This window comes from Galeopterus variegatus, unplaced genomic scaffold (assembly GCF_000696425.1).
Source record: "Galeopterus variegatus unplaced genomic scaffold, G_variegatus-3.0.2 Scaffold11089, whole genome shotgun sequence".
Lineage (NCBI taxonomy): Eukaryota > Metazoa > Chordata > Mammalia > Dermoptera > Cynocephalidae > Galeopterus > Galeopterus variegatus.
In genome coordinates, this window is record NW_007737200.1 from 16875 (window position 1) to 40321 (window position 23447).

The 23447-nt window shown below is 39.8% G+C and overlaps 2 protein-coding genes across 3 annotated transcripts in view; one reads left to right on the forward strand and one right to left on the reverse strand.

Moving 5' to 3' along the window:
* Positions 1–19918, reverse strand: part of PAAF1 (proteasomal ATPase-associated factor 1) — a 32034-nt gene extending 12116 nt beyond the window's left edge. Inside the window, exons 1-6 of the mRNA XM_008594577.1 lie at positions 19864–19918; positions 17916–17956; positions 14079–14182; positions 10035–10124; positions 4589–4687; positions 3810–3960 (exon numbers count right to left, since the gene is read on the reverse strand). Of these exons, the coding sequence (XP_008592799.1) occupies positions 3810–3960; positions 4589–4687; positions 10035–10124; positions 14079–14182; positions 17916–17956; positions 19864–19910 (532 nt within the window). The 5' untranslated portion in view covers positions 19911–19918. The remainder of the gene's footprint in view (positions 1–3809; positions 3961–4588; positions 4688–10034; positions 10125–14078; positions 14183–17915; positions 17957–19863) is intronic.
* A 166-nt stretch (positions 19919–20084) lies between these two features.
* Positions 20085–23250, forward strand: LOC103610400 (cytochrome c oxidase assembly factor 4 homolog, mitochondrial). Of its 2 annotated transcripts, none has more exons than XM_008594578.1 (2): positions 20085–20160; positions 22366–23250. In XM_008594578.1, exon 2 carries the CDS (start codon positions 22376–22378, stop codon positions 22637–22639), a length of 264 nt encoding a protein of 87 aa, XP_008592800.1. In that variant the 5' UTR covers positions 20085–20160; positions 22366–22375; the 3' UTR covers positions 22640–23250. The 2 variants fall into 2 exon arrangements, with proteins under 2 accessions (XP_008592800.1, XP_008592801.1); XM_008594579.1 differs by lacking the exon at positions 20085–20160 and adding an exon at positions 20310–20404.
* The last annotated feature ends 197 nt before the right edge of the window (positions 23251–23447 follow it).

Consider the following 23447-nt stretch of genomic DNA (forward strand, 5'->3'; position numbering starts at 1 on the left):
ACCTAAGAGATTGAAAATAATAGCCCAAGTGATGAAAATGCAGCTTGGTTTCTTAAAATTATTCTACAAATATAAGTATTTCTACTACCCTGGTGAGCAGAAAAACTCAACCAACTAGTCAACTGAAATGGGGTTTCACTTGGTCCCAATGTTTCATTGATTATGAAAGATGTAATGCTTATTACACAAACTAGGATTATAAATGTATACCCCCAAATTCACTAACCTTAATTAAACAGCCTGGGCAATTAAACTTCAAACTGATTAAAATTCACTTTAGAGCTACTTATTAAATTCATATATTACAAACACAAAAACACTTTTAGTTTATCTTTCCATTTGAAAGATTCATAAAACACACAGAAACCTTGCCTCTCCTTATTAAGTAAGGAACACACTAATTCATTAATTATATATTAAAAATATAAATATATACCATTGGGGGATCAATTTATATACATTTAAAGAATATATATAAAGTATTTGGGGGACCAAACATGTATTAACTAGGATCATATTTGTTTCTATTGGAAATGTTTATTCTATTAGAAATAACAATTTCTGCTTTCACATTTGGCAAGTACATTAAAACATTATAGGGCTGGCCAGTTAGCTCAGTTGTTTAAAGTGCAGTGTCATAACACCAAGGTCAAGGGTTCAGATCCCCATACCAACCAGCCACCAAAAAAAAATATTGTAAGGCTTACATTTCCTGGCAGGGATTAAAGCTTAGATTATGTCTTATACAAATAATAACACTTATTGAGTACTTACTCTATACCAAGGATTGTGCTAAATCCTTAATATGTACTATCTCATTTAATACTACTATCCCCATTTACATATGAGGAAATTAAGGCTCAGAAAAGTTAAGCCATTTTCCAAGGCCACAATCTGTAAGTGGCAGAGTTATGATTTAAAGCAAGATTTGCCTGTCTCCAAATCCCATGTTTAACCACTCTATTGCACTGCCTCCCTTTCTATCACGTGTTCATCTACTAGAAGCAGAAGCAAGTCAGAGGATTAATTAAACTGACAAAAGGTTACCATTCCCAACAGACCTCCGTACATAGCTACTTCATTATTCTCCTAATGGTTTTCTGCAATAAGCATCAGGCTATGTTCAGTCCAGTCTTCCTTGTATTTTCTTTTATATTTTGCTTGCCAGAGACCTACCTTAGTAATAAAGGACCATGTTTGCTTTCAACACTATTTTCTGCTTCTTAGTCACCACTTGTGAAACCATTAAAAATAAAAAATGCAGGTGCAATTCTTTATTCTACTTTTTTATATGGTTCATGGCTTTGGCTAATAAAATGCTTCAACATCTCATAACTCAAGAATAATAAAAGGAGCCATACAAAGCAATTTGGAAGTCACTTGGCTGGAGGGTAACTCATATGCTGTTAAGCTATTAGAGATTGATAATGATTTTTTTTTTTTCCTTTTCGTCTTTTTTCGTGACCGGCAACGGGATCGCAACCCTCGGTGCTCCGCCTGCACCTCGCTCAGCCAGTGAGCGGCCGGTCTGTATGTGTGATCCGAACCCTCGGCGGGAGCACCACCGCGCTCCCAAGCGGCGCACTGTAGCAGTGCGCCACCGGGCCGGCCCGATAATGATTTTTGATCTCTGTTGTGAAAGAATGGGCAACCCCAAAGCAAGGGCTACTTTACAGAACTAAGTGGAAAGGAGCATTCAAGACCTGACAGACATCAGCTTGGATCTGACCTCATGTCATTTCTCCTGTAGGGTATCATTTCATTCAATCTATTAAAAACCCTCCTCTCAAGGAAAAAAAAGTCAGGGTTGTTATACTCTACAGAAGCACCTTACCCCCACCCCAGCACTTTCTCACAAGGCCAAAAGAACAGAAAAACTATATGAATAAAAGCTTTAATCATATTAGTAAACATTCTGTTATTCACTCTAAGCTAAAGGACACACATTCTTGTGGAGAACTGAAGAATGTTGGGAGACTCACCGAGGATTCCTGTGGCAGGCACACTCATCAACTGCAGTGGTCCAAAGGTATTCATAAACTGAGTGTGCATTGATGTTGAATATATACCTTGTTAAGTTCAACGCGTACAGTCATGCCTTATTCCACTGAAAAGTTTCCCTGTACCCTAAATATTCAGGCAATGGCCAGATCTGAGGTGAATCCCTCAGAGTTTTTCTAGACTCTTTTGGCTCCTGAACTCCTCAACTTTGCAGGCCACTCTGACTTCTTAGACTTTTCAGTTCTTCAGGCTAAATGTGAGGAAGACTCTGCATATTGTTTCTATTCCTTCTCAATGTACCCATGTACTTTTAGTCTTGGAAGTAAACCATTTATTTGCTAGGGTTAACACATGTGTTTGCTAAATCATCTGCATGTAATCTGACAAACCATCATAAAGAAATATTAGGGCTGGCTGGTTAGCTCACTTGGGAGAGCATGGTGCTGGTAACACCAAGGTCAAGAGTTCAAATTCCCATATTGGCCAGCCACCAAAAAAAAAAGAGAAAGAAATATTAAAACTTAAATCTTGATCTCTACACACAACTTACAATTCAGTGGGGTTAGGGCCGGCCCGTGGCTCACTCGGTAGAGTGCGGTGCTAATAACACCAAGGCCATGGGTTCGGATCCTATATAGGGATGGCCGGTTTGCTCACTGGCTGAGCGTGGTGCTGACAACACCAAGCCAAGGGTTGAGATCCCCTTACCGGTCATCTTTAAAAAAAAAAAAAAAAAAAAAAAAGACAATTCAGTGGGGTTCACGGGCAAAAACACTGGCTTAAATACCAAAAGCAATACATAATTAGTTCCCAAATGAGTTATCAGACAATGTGTATTATGGTTCCAAAAGAGGGATCAAAACAAACTATTTGGAGATGTTATTACATTTTTAAAAATATCCAAACTAGGGCCGGCCTGTGGCTCACTCGGTAGAGTGCGGTGCTGATAACACCAAGGCCACGGGTTCGGATCCCATATAGGGGTGGCCGGTTCGCTCACTGGCTGAGCGTGGTGCTGACAACACCAAGCCAAGGGTTGAGATCCCCTTACCGGTCATCTTTCAAAAAAAAAAAAAAATCCAAACTTGTAAAATAAGACTAACATATTTATCACTTTTTTAATATTCCAATTAAGGATAAAACATCTCTAAATGATACACCTTTTTCCAACAAATCAATCAATTAGAAAGGGAAGATGTTCTCACTGTCTCTACAATGAGATTCAGATTGAGCACCTCTAAATTGAAAATCCAAAATTTGGAATGCTCCAAAATCCAATTTTTTGAGTGCTGACATGATGCTCAGAGGAAATGCTTGCTCAATGGAGCATTTTGGACTTTGGATTTTCAGATTATGGATGCTCAACCAGTATTAACTGGTTATATGGCTAAAGCACTTTTAAAATTTCAACTGTAATTTAAATCCATGGGAATCAATGGTATCTTTGATGTTTGGTGATACAGCCATTTGTTACCCAGCTTTTACTGTCACCTCTGCCAAAAGAATAACAAGGAGAAAATGTGGGTACACCTCTCTCTCTTTCTTCCTCCCCCCGCCCGCCATACACAAGTAAATGATCTCCTGGTGTGGATTTTTTTCCCCCTTTTTAATTGTGGAATACAACTATCTGTGTAAGACAGTTTTAGATAGCAATAACAAGACTAGTTCTTGGGGAATAGCAGCTCATCTAAATGGCAAATTGGATGAATTATTTGTGTTTGTGAATAATGAGCTTTTCTCTCTATTTTTTCAGTGATTTGTCTCTATGAATCATTAGAGAAGCTTTTTGGAAAAATCGCCCTACATACCTCCTTTGTGACCTTTGAAGGTCACCACACAGCTAGCATCTTCAGCTGACCAGATCTTCAGCTGCGCATCCATTCCCCCACTCAGAACCACAAGGCCTGATGGGAAAAACCTGCAACAATTCACATCAAATACATGTCCTTCCAATACTCTCTGGAAAAACAAAAGAAAATTCCAAGCTAGTTGTCTTGTCCATCCCTTGATGTTCTCTTACCTCCTATATCTTTCATCCTTTAAATGAAATACCTACATGCTACATCTGCATGTTGGAATTTAACAGTAAGAATGTCCAAAGGATCTCTTTAGCTTGTTTGTCACCATGTAGTGTTCCAAGAGCTGTTGGCTCCCTTTCTTGGGATTTAACTACAGATGTTGTGGAACTGAATTCCATGGCTCTCACAACCATCCCTAGGTCTAGTTCAAAGTAAAAGAGGCTGCCAAGGCTTGGGAACTCTGTATAGTTGGAAGCTCAGTATGTTCAATCTAACAGCCTAGCTACTCTAGTCTTGGAAACCAATCACTGAAGGCAGTTCAAACCGAGGGCCCACCCACTTAGACATTCACTTGCTGGGCTCCTCAACTGCTCCAGCCCCACTCTGTAGTGGCAAATCACTAAGCTTGAGAATGGTTCTCCAATTAACAAATGGGAGAACAGAGATCAGCTGATCAGCAGTTGTCCTACATTTTTAGAATGGCTCACTCTTCCTTCCATTACCCAGTACAAGATTTGTCAGACCACCCTTCATGTATCAGACCCTAAAAATGTATCCAATTCCTTTACTCTGAGTTCTCCATTGGAAGCCTGCCAGATCTTCATGCTCCCATCAGTACTAGAAGACACACCAAGACCTCCTCCACTGGAAATATCCAGGCATGTTATCTGTTCAAAAGATAAAACAATCAATGTTACAAATAATGAAATTCCCTTGAGATACGTTATAAACCTCCCTTGTTTCACACTCCTCCAAAACATATTCAAGCCTATGATTCCCAACACAAAAGACATGTGTTTGATATGAATGCTGAAGTATCATCAACAACCTCCCCATTAGGTTGGAGCCAAAAGCTTCTATTTCTCTAAACAAAAAGATATTCCTGTAATCAATCATTTGTAGTTTTCTGTTTCAGCTAAAAAATTTTCCCTATCTCCATATCATGTCCAGAGTTTCCATCTTTTGCTATTTTATTTTAAAATTAACATACCTCTCCTAATTCTTCAGAACCCACTTACACAAAAGATAATCTTCCAGGCTCCTTTTGCACTGGGAGTCTTTTTGAAAGGGGATATATGTCAGCACATCTTGGCATGAGACGGGATTGTTCCGGCAGTGCTGAAACAGCTTTGAGTGGAGCCTCGATATTGATGCCTTGCAACTGATATGTGGTGTTGTACTCAAAGCCGAGAGAGCTCCGCAGGTGTCCAGAGGAATTCCAGTATTTGTTGCTGTAACCTTGTCAGCCTGCCAAGATGGCGACGTGAGTGGCCAAGAGGACAAACATTCATTTGCCTTCCACCAGAAGTAGATCAGATTTTGTATATAAGAAATTTACCATACAAAATCGCAGCTGAACAAATGTATGGTGTATTTGAGAAGTATGGACCTATTAATCAATTCAGAGTGGGGAACACACCAGAAATTAGAGGAACAGCTTATGTAGTCTATGAAGACATTTTTGTTGCCAAGAACTCATGGGATCACCTATCAGAATTCAATGTTTGTAACAGATACCTTGTGGTTTTGTACTATAATGCCAACAAGGCATTTCAGAAGTTGAATACAGAAAAGGAGGAGGAACAGCTGAAGCTTCTCAAGGAGAAATATGGCATCAACACAGACCACCAAAATAAACACTGTTTTTTGTATTTTCATTGTGGACTAAAGCCCATAAATCATCACCACCATCTTTTATTTTCCTTTTTAATTAATACTGAATGTTATGATTTCTTATTTGAGATTCAAAATGACCTTCTTGAAACTTTGATACATACTAGGATATGTTACATTAATAAACTTGTAGCACTTTGTTTAAAAAAAAACAAAACAGCTTCCAAGATGCACCAGAAGATTCAAAGAAGAGCAAATATACTTCCATATATATCTATATATAGGTATAGATACAGATCTTTCAGAATATGGAATAGAGAATTCTCAGATTCACTTTTGCAGTGTCACCATCAGCAATTGCTTCATTCATAAGCCATGATCAGAATGCCAAGTCGCTTTCATATACATACCTTTTTTATTAAAAAACAATTGAAAATTTCTAGAAATGTGGGACTGAGATATATAATCCCTAACATATTCCCAGCAACAACAATTCCCACATGACTTAAATCACTAAGGAAAAATTAAAGACCTTGGCTTTATCCAACCTTTCATTTTACTTTGTTCTATGCCAATTAAAATAAGTTTGGCAAAAACTATAGGGATATATGGGCCAATACTAACATTTTCTAAGACTTTTCTTCTTCATTTTGGTTCTTCAGAATACAGTATCTGTTAATTGTGGATTTTTCCATTGTAAGCAACCTACTTCAACCTCTTTCCTGATTCAGGTGGCATCTATCCAACTGCCTGCTAGGCATCTACTTTTGCTGCAGCAAACACCTCAAATTTAACATGTTCAAACAGACCTCTTATTTCTCCCTACTCCATACCAATACAACTGCTGCTCCTCCAATTAGTAAATGGCATCACAGTTCACTCATTTCTCAGGCCAAAATTTCTTTTTTTTTTTTTTTTTTGTCTTTTTTAGTGACCGGCAACGGATCGCAACCCTCAGTGTCGCGCCCGTACCAGACCGGGACCGGCAACGGGATCGCAACCCTCGGTGTTGCCCCCGCTCCTCGCTCAGCCAGTGAGCGGCCGGTCTGCATGTGGGATCCGAACCCTCGGCGGGAGCGCCGCCGCCCTTCTCAAGCAGCGCACTGTAGCAGTGCGCCACTGGGCCGGTCCTCAGGCCAAAATTTCTAGAATTATCCCAACTCATTTTATCTCATATCTCACAGCCAGTCATTAGTTTCATTCATTGCTATAGACTTGGTGCCCAGGAGAGTACCTGGAATATAGTAGTTGATTAATAAGTGTATGAATCATTTCTTAATAAGCTCAAATAAGGGAAAGGGAGAATAAGACACAGAAAAGGGGCACAGTTAATGATTTTTTAAAACATGATCTACTTCTCAAAAGGTAAGTGGCTTTTCCAACTCGCCCAAGAATTTCATCACGTCTTCCCTCATTAGTCCACAGCACTATATTCATACATTGTAGTGCTCGTCAACCCAGGCAAATTTGCTCCCTACAGGACACCTGAAAATGTCTAAAAAACGTTTTTGGCTGGCATAACTGGGAGAAGGGGGGAAATGGGTGTCTTACTGGCATCTTGTAGGTAGAGGTCAGGGATACTGTTAAATACTCTATGAGGCATAGAACAGCCTCCTACAATAAAGAATCCAGTCCAAGATGTCAATAGTGCCAAGGCTGAGAAGCCCTGATATATAGTATTGTATCCTCTCAGTTACTATACTGTCCCTGGAGGGGACAAGGACATCGTGTTATTTACCTTTGTTACTTATTCTCGGGGCCCCAATTCCTAGCTGCTGTAGACTGACTGAATTGTGTCCCCCAAATTTCATATGTTGGAAGCTTAATTCCCACTGTTACTGCTGATGTGGGAAATCCTATTATGGTAATTGAAAGGTGGGGCCTTGAAGAGGTGATTAGATTATAGCACCATGCTGTTGTGAATGGAATAATAATGGTGGTCATGGGCATGATTCTAGGGGCTTTAAAAGGAGAGTGCATGACGAGCTTGCTCTCTCTCTGCTCCACCATTTTCTGCCATGTGAGACCCGTGGGTCACTGTTGCCACCAAGACTCACATCAGATGTGTTCCCTGGACTTTGAACTTCCCAGCATCTGAAATTATAAGCAATACATTTTGTTTTCTTATAAATCGCCCAGTTCCATATATTTTGTTATAAGCAACAAAAATGGACTTATACAATAGCCCCAAAAAGAAATTAGGCCTGAACTATTTATTTCTTCCAAAGTGATAGGAATTGAAGAATAGATTATAGGTTATGCCAGCTATCTCCTTAATCCAAACTTTTGTTAAAGGAAAAGAGGAAAGGGAACTAATATTTACAGAACATCTATTATGTGCCAGGCATGTAACAGACACTACCTCATATAATCCCCTAAAAATCTGTAAGTTAGGTATTATTCCCATTTTTTAGATGAGGAATCTGAGGCTCAAGGGGTGATTAAGTAAATTCCTCAAGGTGACACAGCAGAGCCAGGATATAAACCTAGGTAAGAGTCCAAAGCTAAAGATCTATTCCTTAGTCACTAAATATATAAATGTACACTAAAATTCACTATTTCATTAGTCCACTGATTATTATATTGTCTTTCTTGTCCTAAACCATAACCAAAAGGCACAATTTACAAATTGCAGTTTCTTTAAAGCAATGCAAATCTTTACTCACATTTACAAAGCAATCTAAGAACAAAAATTCATCTAAGGTTTTGTTTTTGTTTTTGTTTGGCAGCTAGCCAGTACAGGGATCTGAACCCTTGACCTTGGTGTTACAACACGTCGCTCTAACCAACTGCGCTAACCGATCAGCCCCACCATCTAGGGTTTTTTAAAAAAAATCTTCTCCCTAACATTTTGCATTTACCTTTCACCTATATACTATTAATGGCACTCATCTTTACCAAGTCTTTATAAAGCAATCAACTTAGTTTTAAAAGAAATTGCTCTCTGCCTTTTCACAGTCATATTTCATTGGTTAAACACAATATTTAATCAATTTACATAATTTCAAAAATAATATAACTGGCATTACAACTAACTCCCAGTAAGCATTTAACTTAAACGGTAGTGGCAGAAGTGTGCAAACATGATAGAGAAGATCTTATGAGCCACCAACATGCTGTGGATATCAGCCAGCATTCTTTACAGAGGAAATACAGAGTAACAATTGACTCCACAAAGCAGTTTAGTGGATGTCAGTTAGAACATACCAAAAGCCTTAGCATTTGTAAACCCTAAGACTCAGCAATTCCACTTTTACAAGTGTATTCTCATTTCTTCCTATCTTTGTCAGCAAAAATTTAGCTACAAGCATACTCGTAAACATATGAAGTCATGAAACTAGAAACACTTAAATGCCCAATAATGTAAAAGGGGAAAAATAAATTATAGTAAAGCCATACAATGAAATACTATGCAGCTCTTGAAAGAATACATAGAAAGATGACAAAATAAGGGAGATATTAAGTAATAAGAAACAAGTTATAAAACAGAACGTACTATAAAAATCTATTTCAGTAAAATATTTAAAGTAAAGACTGAGAGAATTAAGTAAAATAATAATATGCAGTTTAGCATGGTACTGGCTCATATTAGGCAATAAATGTTAGCTCTTACTACGATTATTATTAATAAAGGCTATATAACAAAAGCTCACAACAGTTATCTTTAGGTTACAGAATTTTCAGTTTCTTTCTTTCTTTTTTTTTTTTAAGATGACCGGTAAGGGGATCTTAATTCTTGACTTGGTGTTGTCAGCACCACACTCACCCAGTGAGCTAACCAGCCATCCCTATATGGGATCTGAACCCGTGGCCTTGATGCCATCAGCACTGCACTCTCCCGAGTGAGCCATGGGCCGAACCCTTAAATTTTAATCATAAATGTATATTCATTTTGCAATCAGGGTAAAAAATAGGTCTTTTTAAAAATGTACACGGTAAGAAGTGGATAGCTTTAATATAATCACTTCATCCACCAATTTCTCACTTCTGCTTCCAAAAAGCCCATGGTAGTCAAAAGAACTTTATTACAAAGACCTTTGAAAATTATTCCTCAATATGGTATATTTGGAATTTTGAGAAAATGTCCCTGTCCTGTAAGCAAAGGAATAAAATATGAGCAGTGGCATATTATGCAAGTATCAGCATTATATCATTACACAAAAGCTGGTAAATAGCTCTGCTAAAACACACAATTTCTAAGATTATCAGTATGTTTGCACACATATTCTATGTGGACCCAAGCACCAATTTTGCCAAACATATCACACTGCCTCAGCTGTATCATCTTACAATAATGAAAGCCATATTAATTATGAATATGTTTATACCACTAGGCAAGCAAATAAAATGAAAAATTAATATGCTAATTACATTTTCTCTTCATCTTATCAAAATACTTACACTCTTTGTATGAATTCTGGAAAAAGTAGTGTATGGTGCCAAAAACTTAGAAGATGCACTTTCCTTTGGACATGAAATATGAATGCTTTTCTAAACAGGAAAAGATAAAGTCCATCAGTAAGTTATTCCAATGTGACGAAGCCTCTTAAAGAAAACATTAGGACTACAGGAAATTCTCATCTTCTAAGTGTACCTTCTCTAATCCTCCTTCCCCAGCCCACAAAACTATCACTCCTTCAAAGCTCAGCACTCCTTTTACTGCAGAGGGCTGCAATGTAATTTGGTATCACTCAGATGCCATTATCTTTTTCTTTCTTTCTTTTTTTTGGCAGCTGTCCAGTAACAAACCCTTGCTGCCTATAAGAACTTTCAGAAAAAATGTTAGACTTAACATTTACAGTTACCAGAGAAAATTGGTAAATTATAGTATACCATACAATGTATGGGCCCAGGTCAGGCTTGCAGTATCATTCATACCTAGGACTTAAACTGAATGTAGACGTTCACAGACTGGTAACTGTCACACAGCTGTATTATAATGCCCCATGCATTTTGCCTAGTCATTATCATGTGTGTTACAGCTACTGCAGTAGTCAGCTACTGTAGTAAGATATAACACTGGTGGCATAGTAGGAAAGTACACCTAGAACCAGATGTTAGATTCAGGTGACAGGACTTACTAAAGGCCATTGGTAACCATTTAGGTAAGTATGTTGGTATTTCAAGTTAGCATGTGTAGAGGTATAAAAGGCTTGGTAAACCCTTCCTCAAGGATTCTTCAAATATGACAGTCCCTTACTCTAATCAGCAGAAGATCAAAAGATTAATATCACCACTTAAGTATGTATCTCCTATGAGAAGTTGAGGAGCTGCACTCTCCAAAGAGCCCCTAACCTGTTATCTCTTCTGCAGTAGTACTTTGAAGTTTCTGGAAACTCTGCAGGACAATGAATATGTCTTCAATGATCAAGATTTTCTGAACCTCTTTGTATCAAACATGAACAGGTCCTCATAGTTCATCAGAAGGAACAGGTTCAAAGTCATAATATTCTCATCACCAAAAATCAATATGCTCTTGTTACAGATTAGTCCTTTTAAAAGACAATTAGGGTGGCAGGTTAGCTCAGTTAGTTAGAGTGCAGTGTTGATAAAACCAAGGTCAAAGGCTCAGATCCCCTTACTAGCCAGCCCCCCAAAACAAACAACAAATAAAAGACAATTAGAATTAGAATATCTATACAAACAGCACTTTCTTAGCCAGCATATCCATGCCTGGCTGCCTGCAGGCCTTTCATTAAATGAGTTTTTGCTTCTAACAGTGTGGCAAAGCCCCCACATAGCTGCAAGAGGGCTAACCTGGATTTGGAACTGCCTCGTGCACCAGAAACGAAAGTGTCAGCTAAATTCTCTTGGCTGAATATTCATACCATCAAGGATACAAGGAGCTCCAAAAGCTTAGTGTTCAGGCCTCCGTAAGAATTGGATTTCCTCGCAGAAGACTTAATTTCTTTGGAGCTAATCATATGAAAGATTTCAAGAACTGGTGCTTTTCTCCTGCTTATCAATCCTGTCAATCTTTAATCCATCAACAGACTCTGGAGGAAGATAAATATTGAACTGCCTTCCAATATCAGCAGTAGACAGTCATGCTGGTAATGAAAATATTTTAAAGAAAAGCGGCAGAAGATATCAAAACAGACAAAATCCAAGGGGAAAAAGTGTGAGTATACCACACTAAGATAAAATTCAAAGTCAGACTTTTTTTTAATCTTCCAAGGTTAGGCATTTAAGCATAATGACAAATCTATTGCTTAATAGAACAATGTAGCAACATCAAATAGCAAAGTGACTCAAGGCAGTTAGGAAACAAATGAATGCTCAACCATAAGCACTTACTGTCTGAACCCACCCAGCAGGTTCACGCAGAAATTAGCAATGATGTTTGAAGAGATAGGATTGTATCCTGGCCTGAATATGAAGGGAAGAAAGAAGTCAGCACCCAGGCTATGGATGGATACTGCCAAAATACCTGGGAAAAATGTAGGCTTGCAAGGTGGTGGTAAACTTGGAATCAATAGAGCTGGGTTTCAATTCCACCATACAGTCTACCTGACTTTGATTATTAGGGATTAATTAACTTTTCTGAGTCTGTTTGCTTATCTGCAAAATGGAAATTTAAAAATACCAATCCCACAGAACTGTTATCATAAAAATAACTAACTTTTGTGATATTTTAGTTTCATCCATATGCAGTCTCACTTGCCATTAACCATCCTATGAGGTAGAATATTATCTCCATTTTATAGATAAAGAAATTGAGGCTCAGAGAACTAAGTTATTTGTCCAAAATCACAAAGTCAATAAGTGTTAGAGTTAACAAAGACTTAGACTCAGATCAATGGCACTTTCTACAATACCATAGCTACTTATGAAAAACAATTATAAAATATATAATAACATGTAGCCTTCTACTCGGCACAAAAAGGATAATCAGCACCGCACTCTCCCGAGTGAGCCACAGGCCGGGCCCCACAAAAAGGATAATGAGTGAACATTTGCTAAAAACCTTTCATGAAAAACAAAGTACTCTCTATTCTTGTCACTATACACAAAATATTTTACAACTAAAAATAGTTTACACACACACGTGTGCATGCATGTGAAAATAAAAGGCTGTTTAACCCTTTGAGAATCATCAGGCCAGAGCATACTGACTACAGCAGTCAGAATGAGTAAGACAAGGCAGATCATGGGTTCTCCAACACTTAGCTTAGCCAGCTACTCACCTCAAAGCCAAAAGAGAAAAACTGTTGAGTATTATTAATGTAGGCTCTTCACAAAGGCCTAGTCAGACACAGATTGCAAGGCCATGCTATCGAATATGGTAGGTACCAGCCACATTAGGCTATTGAACACTTGAAATGTGGCCAATGCAAATGAGGAACTGAATATTTTATTTTAAATTTATTTTATTTCATATTTTATTTTATTATTATTTTTTTAAAAAGACCAGTAAGGGGATCTTAACCCTTGACTTGTTGTCAGAACCACACTCCCAAGTGAGCTAACCGGCCACCCCTATATAGGGATCCAAACCTGTGGCCTTGGTGTTTTCAGCACCACACTCTCCAGAGTGAGCCACAGGCCGGCCCCTAAATTATGACTTTTTTTTTTTTTAACAGCTGGCTGGTACAGGGATCTGAACCCTTGATCTTGGTGTTACAAGGCCACGCTCTAACCAACTGAGCTAACCATCCAACCTCTTTAAATTTTAAAAACTGATACTTGATTCAGTTATTGGAAAACTTTTAAGTATGTTTTAAACTACTTGCTATGTTGTCAACTATATATTTTATGAAACCTAAATACAGATCAAGTATTACAAAAAAAGTTTAGAGTCTGAACTGAGATGTGCTGTATGTGTAAAATGTACATGGGAAGACTTAATAAGAAAAAGGAATGTAAAATATCTCATTAGTAATTTCTTACATATTAATTACAGGTAGGAATAATATTTTAGATATACTGGTTAAATAAAATATAACATTAAAATTAATTTCAACTATTTTTTTTTTACCTTTTTAGTGTGGCTACCAGAAAACTTCAAATTACTTTCACAGCTCGCATTATGAGAGCTGGTATAAGGGAAGTAAGAGGCAGTTTGATTGCATTTACAAGTATATATAACTACAAGAGAAAAAGAAAATTCTTTTTTTTTAAAAAAAGATGACCAGTAAGGGGATCTTAACCCTTGACTTGGTGTTGTCAGCATCACGCTCAGCCAGTGAGCGAACCGGCCATCCCTATATGGGATCCGAACCCGTGGCCTTGGTGTTATCAGCACCGCACTCTCCCGAGTGAGCCACGGGCCGGCCCGAGAAAAAGAAAATTCTTGACACTCAAAGGCAACAAAAACTATGACTACTGTGCAAATGAAATGGAGGTGACACAGATAAACAGGTAATAGTATAAATATCTATAGTAGATTTATGAGTACTACCATGGTTTTGAATACCATGCCATCTACAGGACATAAAAACCTACCTTGTTTATTTCATTCACAATAAATCCTTCTGAAGCTGTAACCTCTGGGATGCCATCTAGGCCAATTCCTTGACAAGTAAGGCTGCCATACAAAGATGGTTTTCCTATATAGCACAAAAGAAGCATATCTCAAAAAATAAGAATTTAATATTTTTTCCTTGAAGACTCACTCAATTCAGGCATCTGTATAGATGGTTTAGCCATGAAAGAAAAAGAGGTACTTGTGTTAAAAGTCAGGTGAAGTGGAAAGAGCATTTGACTAGGTGAACCTAATTTGGGAGGGAATACACTGAAAGACTAAGGGCTAGGAACAAAGATTTAGAAATATGATCTAGAATTTATAGAGAAAGCTGCTACAGTGATCTCAATCTGTTTTTACTGGCTGTGAAATGTAATTCTTCCAGGATAAAAGGTGAAGATCAACATGTGTATATGTATTTATCCACAGTATATACACATAATACATAATAAAGAATTAAGCTTCAGTAATCTGGAAAATTTGCCTAAGTAGAATACTGATCTTGCAGTGATATGGGCTACATAAGATATTATCTTACACAAAAACATATGCAGATGGCAGAATGAAGTTTAAAAACTTTCCATTCTTCTTCTGCACTTTATATATTCATGTCTCTAACAGCCCATAACACACTGTTTACATGTCTGCCTTCCCCACTAGACTGTCTCAAATGCAGAAACTAGCAGGGTGCTACAAGTTACTCAGTAAAATAAATGTTGCACCAAAGTGAAGTTCTAGGAGTAAGAAGAAAGTAGAAACCATCATGGATTCACACAAGAGTTGGACAGTTTTCTTTTTTTTTTTTTTTTCCTTTTTGTCTTCTTTCGTGACCGGCAACGGATCACAACCCTCAGTGTCGCACCCGTACCGGGCCGGGACCGGCCACGGGATCGCAACCCTCGGTGTTGCCCCCGCCCCTCGCTCAGCCAGTGAGCGGCCGGTCTGTATGTGGGATCCGAACCCTCGGCGGGAGCGCCACCGCGCTTCCCAATTGGCGCACTATAGCAGTGCGCCACCGGGCCGGCCCGAGTTGGACAGTTTTCTAGAGAGGGTAGGACTTGAGCAGGATCTTGAAAGAAAGATAGGACTAGCCTAGGAAGAAGATAAGGGACAGAAAACTTTAAGTCAGGCAGGGCCATGCCAAGAATAAAAGAAAGTCAAAAAGAACAAGGGAGAAAGAGGAACCAATTAATATACCAGTTTAGTTATAGCAGCCATGGAAAAGGTAGTTGAAGGGTAAATCACAGCAGAATCACCATCAGGGTAAAAATCTGCACTAAAGATCTAGTAAAGAAGCCTTTGACAGGGAAGTGGCATGAAGTGCTATTTCATTAAGATGCCACAAAAATAGGATTGAGAGAGCTTTGCTTTTTGTCACACTCCAACATTCCCTCTGTCTTCACCAACTGCCCTATTAAGTCTGGCCTTCATGGTACATCATTTCAGTGAATCTCCTGTCAGCACCCTCAATGACCCTTCTACATTTATAAAGTCACTAAAATGATCTCAGTCCTTTTTTTGTCTATATACATAATACAACTGGCATCAATCCAACCACTCACCTTCTATGTTCCTATATGTAAGCTGTTAAGTGCTGCTACAGAAAAGGACATACCTGTGCAGATTGGCACCACTACAATTCATGTTTCCAAACTCAGAAGTTTTGCAGTCCCTTTGCTCCTCCCATTCCCCACAGCAGCCAGTTCTCATGCTACCTATCCTGCCATCAAAACCTCCTTCCTAGGGCTGAGCCCGTGGTGCACTTGGGAGAGTGCGGTGCTGGGAACGCAGCAGTGCTCCCACCGCGGGTTCGGATCCTATATAGGGATGACCGGTGTGCTCACAGCGCTCACTGGCTGAGCGCGGTGCGGCCGGTCTCAAAAAGGACAAAAAAAAAAAAAAAAACCTCCTTCCTAGCTGGCCTGTGGTTCACTCGGGAGAGTGTGGTGCTGATAACACCAAGGTCACGGGTTCAGATCCCATACAGGGATGGCTGGTTAGCTCACTGGCTGAGTGTGGTGCTGACAACACCAAGTCAAGGGTTAAGATCCCCTTACCGGTCATCTTTAAAAAAACAGACAAACAAAAAAACAAAACAACCTCCTTCCTCCCTAACAGCCAAAAAGTATAAATAATTTAAATGTCCATCAATTGATGAATGGATAAATAAAATGTGGTGTATCTAAACAAGAGAAAATTACCTGGCCACAGAAAGAAGTGGGGTACTGATAAACACTACGAAATGAAAGAAGTCAGACACAAAAAGGCCACATATGAGTACTTTATGATTCCATATATATGAGATGCCCGAAGTACACAAAATCCATAGAGACAGGAAGTAGGTTAATGGTTGCCAGCTCTGGAGGATGCGGAGTTACCACTAATGGGTATGGAGTTTTTTAGGGGGATGATAAAAATGTTCTAGAATTAGATAGTGGTGATAATGCACAACTCTGTGAATATACTAAAATCCATCGAATCGTACACTTCACAAAGGTGAACCTGATGGTATGTGTATTATATCTTGATAAAGCTGCTTTAAAAAAAATCTAGAATCCTAATAGTACTTATCTCATAGGGTTGTTAAGAAACAGAAATATTGTACGTAAAGTAACATAGCACACACGTTTATTTCAATAAAGCCATTATTTAAAAACAAACACAAACCCATCTTCCTTAAGAACTGACTTAAGAGGTGACTCTAGCTCCAACTTCATAAAGAAAACTGAGGCTATAAGACATCCTCAAATTTCCACATTCATATCCATACATTTATTTACATCTGCACTTATCCTCACCTTTTTCGTCCTTGTCGCTTAGACTTAATTCAATCTCCTCCTTCCTCTAAGACTTTTTCTTCATTTCTACCTTACTTTTCTTCACTTTTTTTTTCTAAGACTTCTTCACTTCTACCTTCCTTTTCTCTTCTGTCTTCACCCTATATTTTTAAATTCCTCTTTCTTCAATTAATTCCTATCTTTAAAAATAAAACCAGACCCTTGACTGTGAGATTTTCTAGCTACCACCTGCTCTTCATCCATGCAACATCGATTTCCTCAAAAGAAGTCTTTTTAAAACCTTATTTCTTGTAGAAATAAAATCTATCAATGGCATCTGAAATGAAAAATAATCAGTAAAATAAAACTTTCTTATATAATTTAGAAGGAAGGTTGATTTGTTTTTGGAATGGTACTACTCTGGTTACAATGTGAACCAAATGGCTGGGAATGACATAGGAGTGTCATTCAAAGGAAAAATTGACTTAGGAACTATCTGGATATGGCAGGGTAAAGTAATCAGATTTTTCATTCTTATGCCTAGAAGAATGAGAAAAAAGAAAGAAAACTCATTTGATAACAAATGTGCTCAGCTTGGTTTTGGACTTTAGTAAGTCAAGTAATTCAAGATGACAGTGAGACCTTCAAACAGACATGTCTACAAACTGTTCAATCTCTGCTTGAACTTGAAGAGAGGTCAAGCCCAGAGCTATAGATCTAGGAATTATCATGAAGTCACAAATGAAGTTCTGGAACTGCTTAGCATACAACGAGGGGCTGCTGTATTCTAAGGGACTGATTAAGATGCATCAGCAATGTCTCCATCAATAAGTCTGGCTTCCAATTGGAAAACCAATTTGAAGGCCTTCCCCTGGAATGGAAGAGTTGAGGTGATGTCAGTATAGCATAGACTGGTCAAGCATGTTTGCAGACTACGAGCACTGTGCAAGAGGCTGGGCCAGGAGAAAGTAGGAAGCTTTCTTCTAGCAGTAATAAATCCTTTTTCTATAAAGGGAGGGCACATAGATTTATGGACATTACCTGGGGGGTGACAGCTCAGCCAGGCCTCCCCTTCATCCTTCCTATTAAAAGAAACAAAAGCTTAATTAGGCTTACATAAAGTTGAATAGGATCCCATAGGTACAAGGGAAGAAAGAAAGTCATATAATCCCCAGTTTGGTAATAGTATTTAGACGTGACCTAATCCAACCTCCCATCTAGGCACAGATTATTCTAAGACAGTTAAACTTGGTTTGTTTGTTGAAGAAATAGTTATTGTTTTTTTTGTTTGTTTGTTTTTTCTAAAAGATGACCAGTAAGGGGATCTTAACCCTTGGCTTGGTGTTACCAGCAACACGCTCAGCCAGTGAGCCAACCGGCCATCCCTATATAGGATCCGAACCCGGGGCCTTGGTGTTATCAGCACCACACTCTCCCAAGTGAGCCACGGGCCAGCCCTAGAAATAGTTATTGTTAATAAATAGATACCTGTTGGTTATATTAGTACTCATATACTTCCATCAATAGGGAATTCACTTTGAAAAATCAAGGTTGTTTATACTTTATTTATTTTTGGCAGCTTGATCTTGGTGTTGTAACACTGTGCTCTAACCAAATGAGCTAACCAGCCAGCCCAAGGTTGTTTATATTTAGATATTTATCCAGATTACTGTAAACCAGGCCCTGTGCTAGGCATTTTGCATGTAGCATCATCAATCCTTACAACACTAAACAAGACACCTTTTATTATCCCCATGTTAAAGATAAAAAACTGAAGCTCAGAGGCAAGTGACTTGCCTAAAGTCACCTAGCTATAAAGTAGGAATTGAAACCTGGGACTGGTACACAATCAGGTCTGTGTTCTAACACCTCACACTGACTTATTACATGTTGTATCCTTTTTTTTTTTTGGCTGCTGGCTAGCACAGGAATCAAACCCTGTACCACACTCTCACCAACTGAGCTAACTGGCCAGCCCCCGTGAATGCACCTCCCCAATCATCCAAATTTTCATCTCTTCAAGCTAACACTTTTATGGTGTGATGGAAAGGACCTAAGCTTTAAGACAGAAAGCTCTAGGTAGCATTATTTGGGGCAGGTAATGTACTCTGATTCTGATCCTGCATTCTGTCATGGGTACTTGATGGCACTGAATAAATGTTCCTGTTCTTCCTTCATTACTTATCACATTCTGTGTTCTACTAAGTAATCAGTATTTTATTTTAGCCCACCTCGTACAGTGTAAATTTCTTCAATGCAGGAGGCTATGTTTCATTCATTTTCATCATTGTTTCAACTTGAAAAACCCTTATTAGTACTCATAGTTGTCATTTATGGCACTGCTGTACTCATCCTGATGCCTAGAGAAATAATTGGCACAGTATATGACCAACAAATATATGTTAAACGGACGAATAGTTTGCTGGGTATTCCCAACTAAGACGTCAGCTTATTGAACAGCAGGAAACACCATTTAAACTTAGACTACACACCTGAGCTCCATTGAGCCTCTAGCACAGGGCCTGGACATGGCAGGTGTTACATTGTTTCCTAAATAGAATCGTCCAGTATACCTAATATAAAACTAGGGGCCTAGAAGGATACAAAGATTCCATCACATACACAAAGTGGTGGTGAGTACTGTGACTTTTACAAATCACTGATGACCAATAAATATCTGCTAAACGACTACTCGGCCAAGAGTCTTCCTGCATCCCAGTTTCCCTATCTTTCTCCAGCTCATTGATCCTGGTTCTGACGCAGCACACAGCGCATATATGTTCCCCTGGCCTCGGGATGGCTGTTCACAGAATGAAAACAATGACCACGTGAGACTGAGACTTCTTTTTCTAGACCCTATGCTCTCCAGCTCCCTCGACAATCGATGAGGTAACCTCTACGGACATCCTGGACCACACATGGCTCTCCTTGACGCAAAGGCAACATCCGCTACCCGTCTCCTCTGCCCCTGTTCTGGGACTGGATTCACCTGAGAGCGTGGACCCAATCGCTCTGAATCCTCAAAGGCGCCGCCATCTTGATCCCGCCTCTGCCAGCCCGCCTTTTCCGCCCCTTCCCGGAAGTGGTCCCCCAAAGGGGTGCGGCGAGGGCAGAGGGCGGGATCTACATCGAAAAGCAACCAATGAAAATTCGCAGTGGGTTCCCCCGCCCCTTCCTTGTGCGCGGTTTCCACGAGGGCTGCTTCCTGGGAGGAAGGACGGAAGAGCCCCAACTGCTTCTCGCCGCACAGGAGCGTACGTTTGGGTCCTCATCTCCCATCTGTTCGGTGAGCACCGCGAACCGGTCCTTGCGCGGAAGGCGTTGCGGAACGACGGGATTACGCCAGGCGGTGCGCATGCGCGCATGTGCGCATGTGCGCATACGTTCTTTCCTTAAATGAGGAGAGGAGCTTCAGCTGGGCTGGCCACTTGGCTTCTCTGTTTTTGCACCCTTTCCATGCCTTCTTAGTTCAGGCCAGCCTCCGCGATCCAGCTGGCAACTACGTAGCCTGCCCTGATCTCTGAGCAGAGGTGTTCTCATTTTATTCCAGGGGAGACTGAAGTCAGGAGGTGGGGAGGGGAGAGTGCAGTAGTACTGAGTCCTGTTGTAGTCCAAGCACTTTTCATTCATTATATTAATTCTCATTACACATCTCTGTGTTAGATATTATTGATGAGGAAACTAAAACTAAAAAGATTGCATAGTATGGGCTGGCCCGTGGCTCACTCGGGAGAGTGCGGTGCTGATAACACCAAGGCCCCGGGTTCGGATCCCATATAGGGATGGCCGGTTCGCTCACTGGCTGAGCGTGGTGCTGACAACACCAAGTCAAGGGTTAAGATCCCCTTACCGGTCATCTTTAAAAAAAAAAAAAAAAAAAGATTCCGTAGTAAAGCGTGGTGCTAGGATTCGAACCTGGATCTCTTGGCTTAGGATCTAGGCACTTTCCATTTCACCTTTCTTGCTCTAAGATATTTGCTCCTGGCCTTTAAAGAGCTCACAGTGTATTTAGAAAGAGGAAACGTGTACAGTAATAGGAACTATCACTTAATGAGCTCTTTGGACGTACCAGGCTCCTTACAAACACTATCATCTCTACTTTTCAAGAGAGTTTAAGTGACTTGCCTAAGAATACCCAATGAGGCAGTGACAAAGCTAGGTATTCGAGCCAAGTCTGCTTCAAAGCCCATTTCCCCCCTCCTCCCTTAAGTTATAGTGCCTCCAAAGCAAATGAGTTTTGTGTAGAGCTATAGAGTGCTTAAATCCCTTATGACTTACTCATTCCCCTGAGTATTAAAGTCTTAAACTCCTTAACGTGGCTTGCAAAGTCTTGCTATGATCAGACACTTACATTGCTAGTTTCTTTTCTTGTCTTGTTCTCATACCTTCTTCTCCAGATACTGAACTTTTGATTACCCTCATGTCAAATTCTGTCTCAACCCTCTGCTCTTCCATTGGCTAGAAATACTCTTCCCATCTGGCTAATTCCCATTCATCCTTAAAGTCTTAGCTTAGAAATCACTTCCTGCAGGAAGCCTTCCCTGTCTGTTCCTGCCCTTGTCTGGATTAGGTATCCCTCCACTGTGTTCCCAGTCTCAGCTATCTATACACACTGTGTAGTAAGTGGCCTGTTTACTTGTCTAGATTGTAAACTCCATGAAGGCAGAAACTCTTATCTGGCTTGGTCATTCCTGTATCAACTCTAGCATAGTGACTGGTACATGGTAGGTACTCAATAATCATTTGTTGAATGAATGAGATACACAGGAGAGACATTAAGGAGTCCTTCTACTTCCTTTACAGCCCATCATGGTGAAATTTATGCAAAGGCTGAAATCAGTTCTCTTCAAATCTTTTTTAAGTTCCTTCTGGATGCTACATTCTGCTGGGTGCTCTGAAGCAGATGATCTGGGCAAATGCACCTCCCATGTTTGTATAGTTAACAAAGCCATCTCACCTCATAGACTCATCTCTTCCCCTGGTTTCTGTACCCTCTATGCTACAGCCACGCTAAACTCTTTCCATTCCTCCCATGTGTCATAACCTATGCAGATTTGGTACTCCTCCAAGTGTTAACCTTTGTTCTTCAGACATAGAATAAAGCCAATAGGAAAAGAGAAGTTTAATTCTTTTGAGGTAGGTCAGAGATGGCTTCTCCAAAAAGATGACATTTTGCTTAATTCAAATTCCATTGGTAGAATCCATTGAGCTCATTGAGTGCTATGTTCAGCATTCTCAACTATCTCAATTATCTCAGTGCTATGTTAAGCATTCTCAATTATCTCATTCAGTTTAGTTCAAACCATTTTGCAGGCCTACTCTCTGCCAGGTCTAGTGCTGGGAGCACTAAGATAAATCGAGCCCAGTATCTATCTGCAAAGAACATGTAATCTCCTAGAGAAGACAGACATACAAATAGGCTATAACAGTTTAGGAACCTTATACATAATCATATCCCTACTTTATCTTTGTCACTATTGATGTTCTATAGACTCCCCAAGATGTCAACCTCAGTCCCTCAAGGCCATACCTGGACCCGACAGGTGAAGAAAGAAGATGAGGAAGAGGACCCGCTGGACCAGCTAATCTCCCGCTCTGGCTGTGCTGCCTCCCATTTTGCAGTACAGGAGTGCATGGCCCAGCACCAGGACTGGCGGCAGTGCCAGCCACAGGTGCAGGCCTTCAAGGATTGCATGAGTGAACAGCAAGCAAGGCGGCGGGAGGAGCTGCAGAAGAGGAAAGAGCAAGCCAATTCCCATTGCTGAGACCCCAAACCACCTGTTCTCAAAGGATGGCCCTGCAGGAACCAGCACCCAGAGAAATCATGGAAGGAAGAAATCCGAAATGGTGGAAGTGTGGGCCAGTAGGTATAAAACTTGGGGATAGTCTTTGGGTCTGGGGTTGAGAGCCAGATACCATGGAATTGGACATGACTCCCACAAAGAGCTGATATATTTTCATGGTCAGATCCCACACATCCTTACCTATCTTGTTCTACCAGTATTTGCCATGTTAAACAAAGAATAGGGTAATGGATGCTCCCGGACCCCACAATGTGGGTCATTGTGCCAAATGCTGAGATGATTACAGATAAATTTATTTTTGTTTTTTTTGCCAGTTTAATGTGATGCCCATTGTCTTTAATTAGCTGTGTACAGAGAAATTTTAAAAGTAAATTTGCAATCTAAAGGTAAATTGGTTAGCTAATCAGGTTTGCATTTATTCAGTCACAGGTTCAACAACAGCAAATATTTCTGAGGCATTGTGTTTGAAACTGATGTGATGAGTAATGGTATCTCTGCCTTCATGTTGGTTAGAGTCTAGTTTGAGAGATGGAAATAAAACAACACTGGAACAACTAACTAATTCCCGACAATGATATAAGTGCCTTTATCTTTCATCATTTGTTCAGAATGTTTCATTCAGTTTAATGAAAGGAAGAAAGCAAATGGAGAAACTTTTTATTCAACAAATATTGAGTAGGGCCAGCCCATGGCTCAGTTGGGAGAATATGGTGCTGATAACACCAAAGCCACGGGTTTGGATCCCTATATAGGGATGGCCGGTTAGCTC

Bases quoted from the DNA above. Each gene is read 5' to 3' on its own strand.
- LOC103610400 (XM_008594578.1), top strand. From the start codon at position 22,376: ATGTCAACCTCAGTCCCTCAAGGCCATACCTGGACCCGACAGGTGAAG.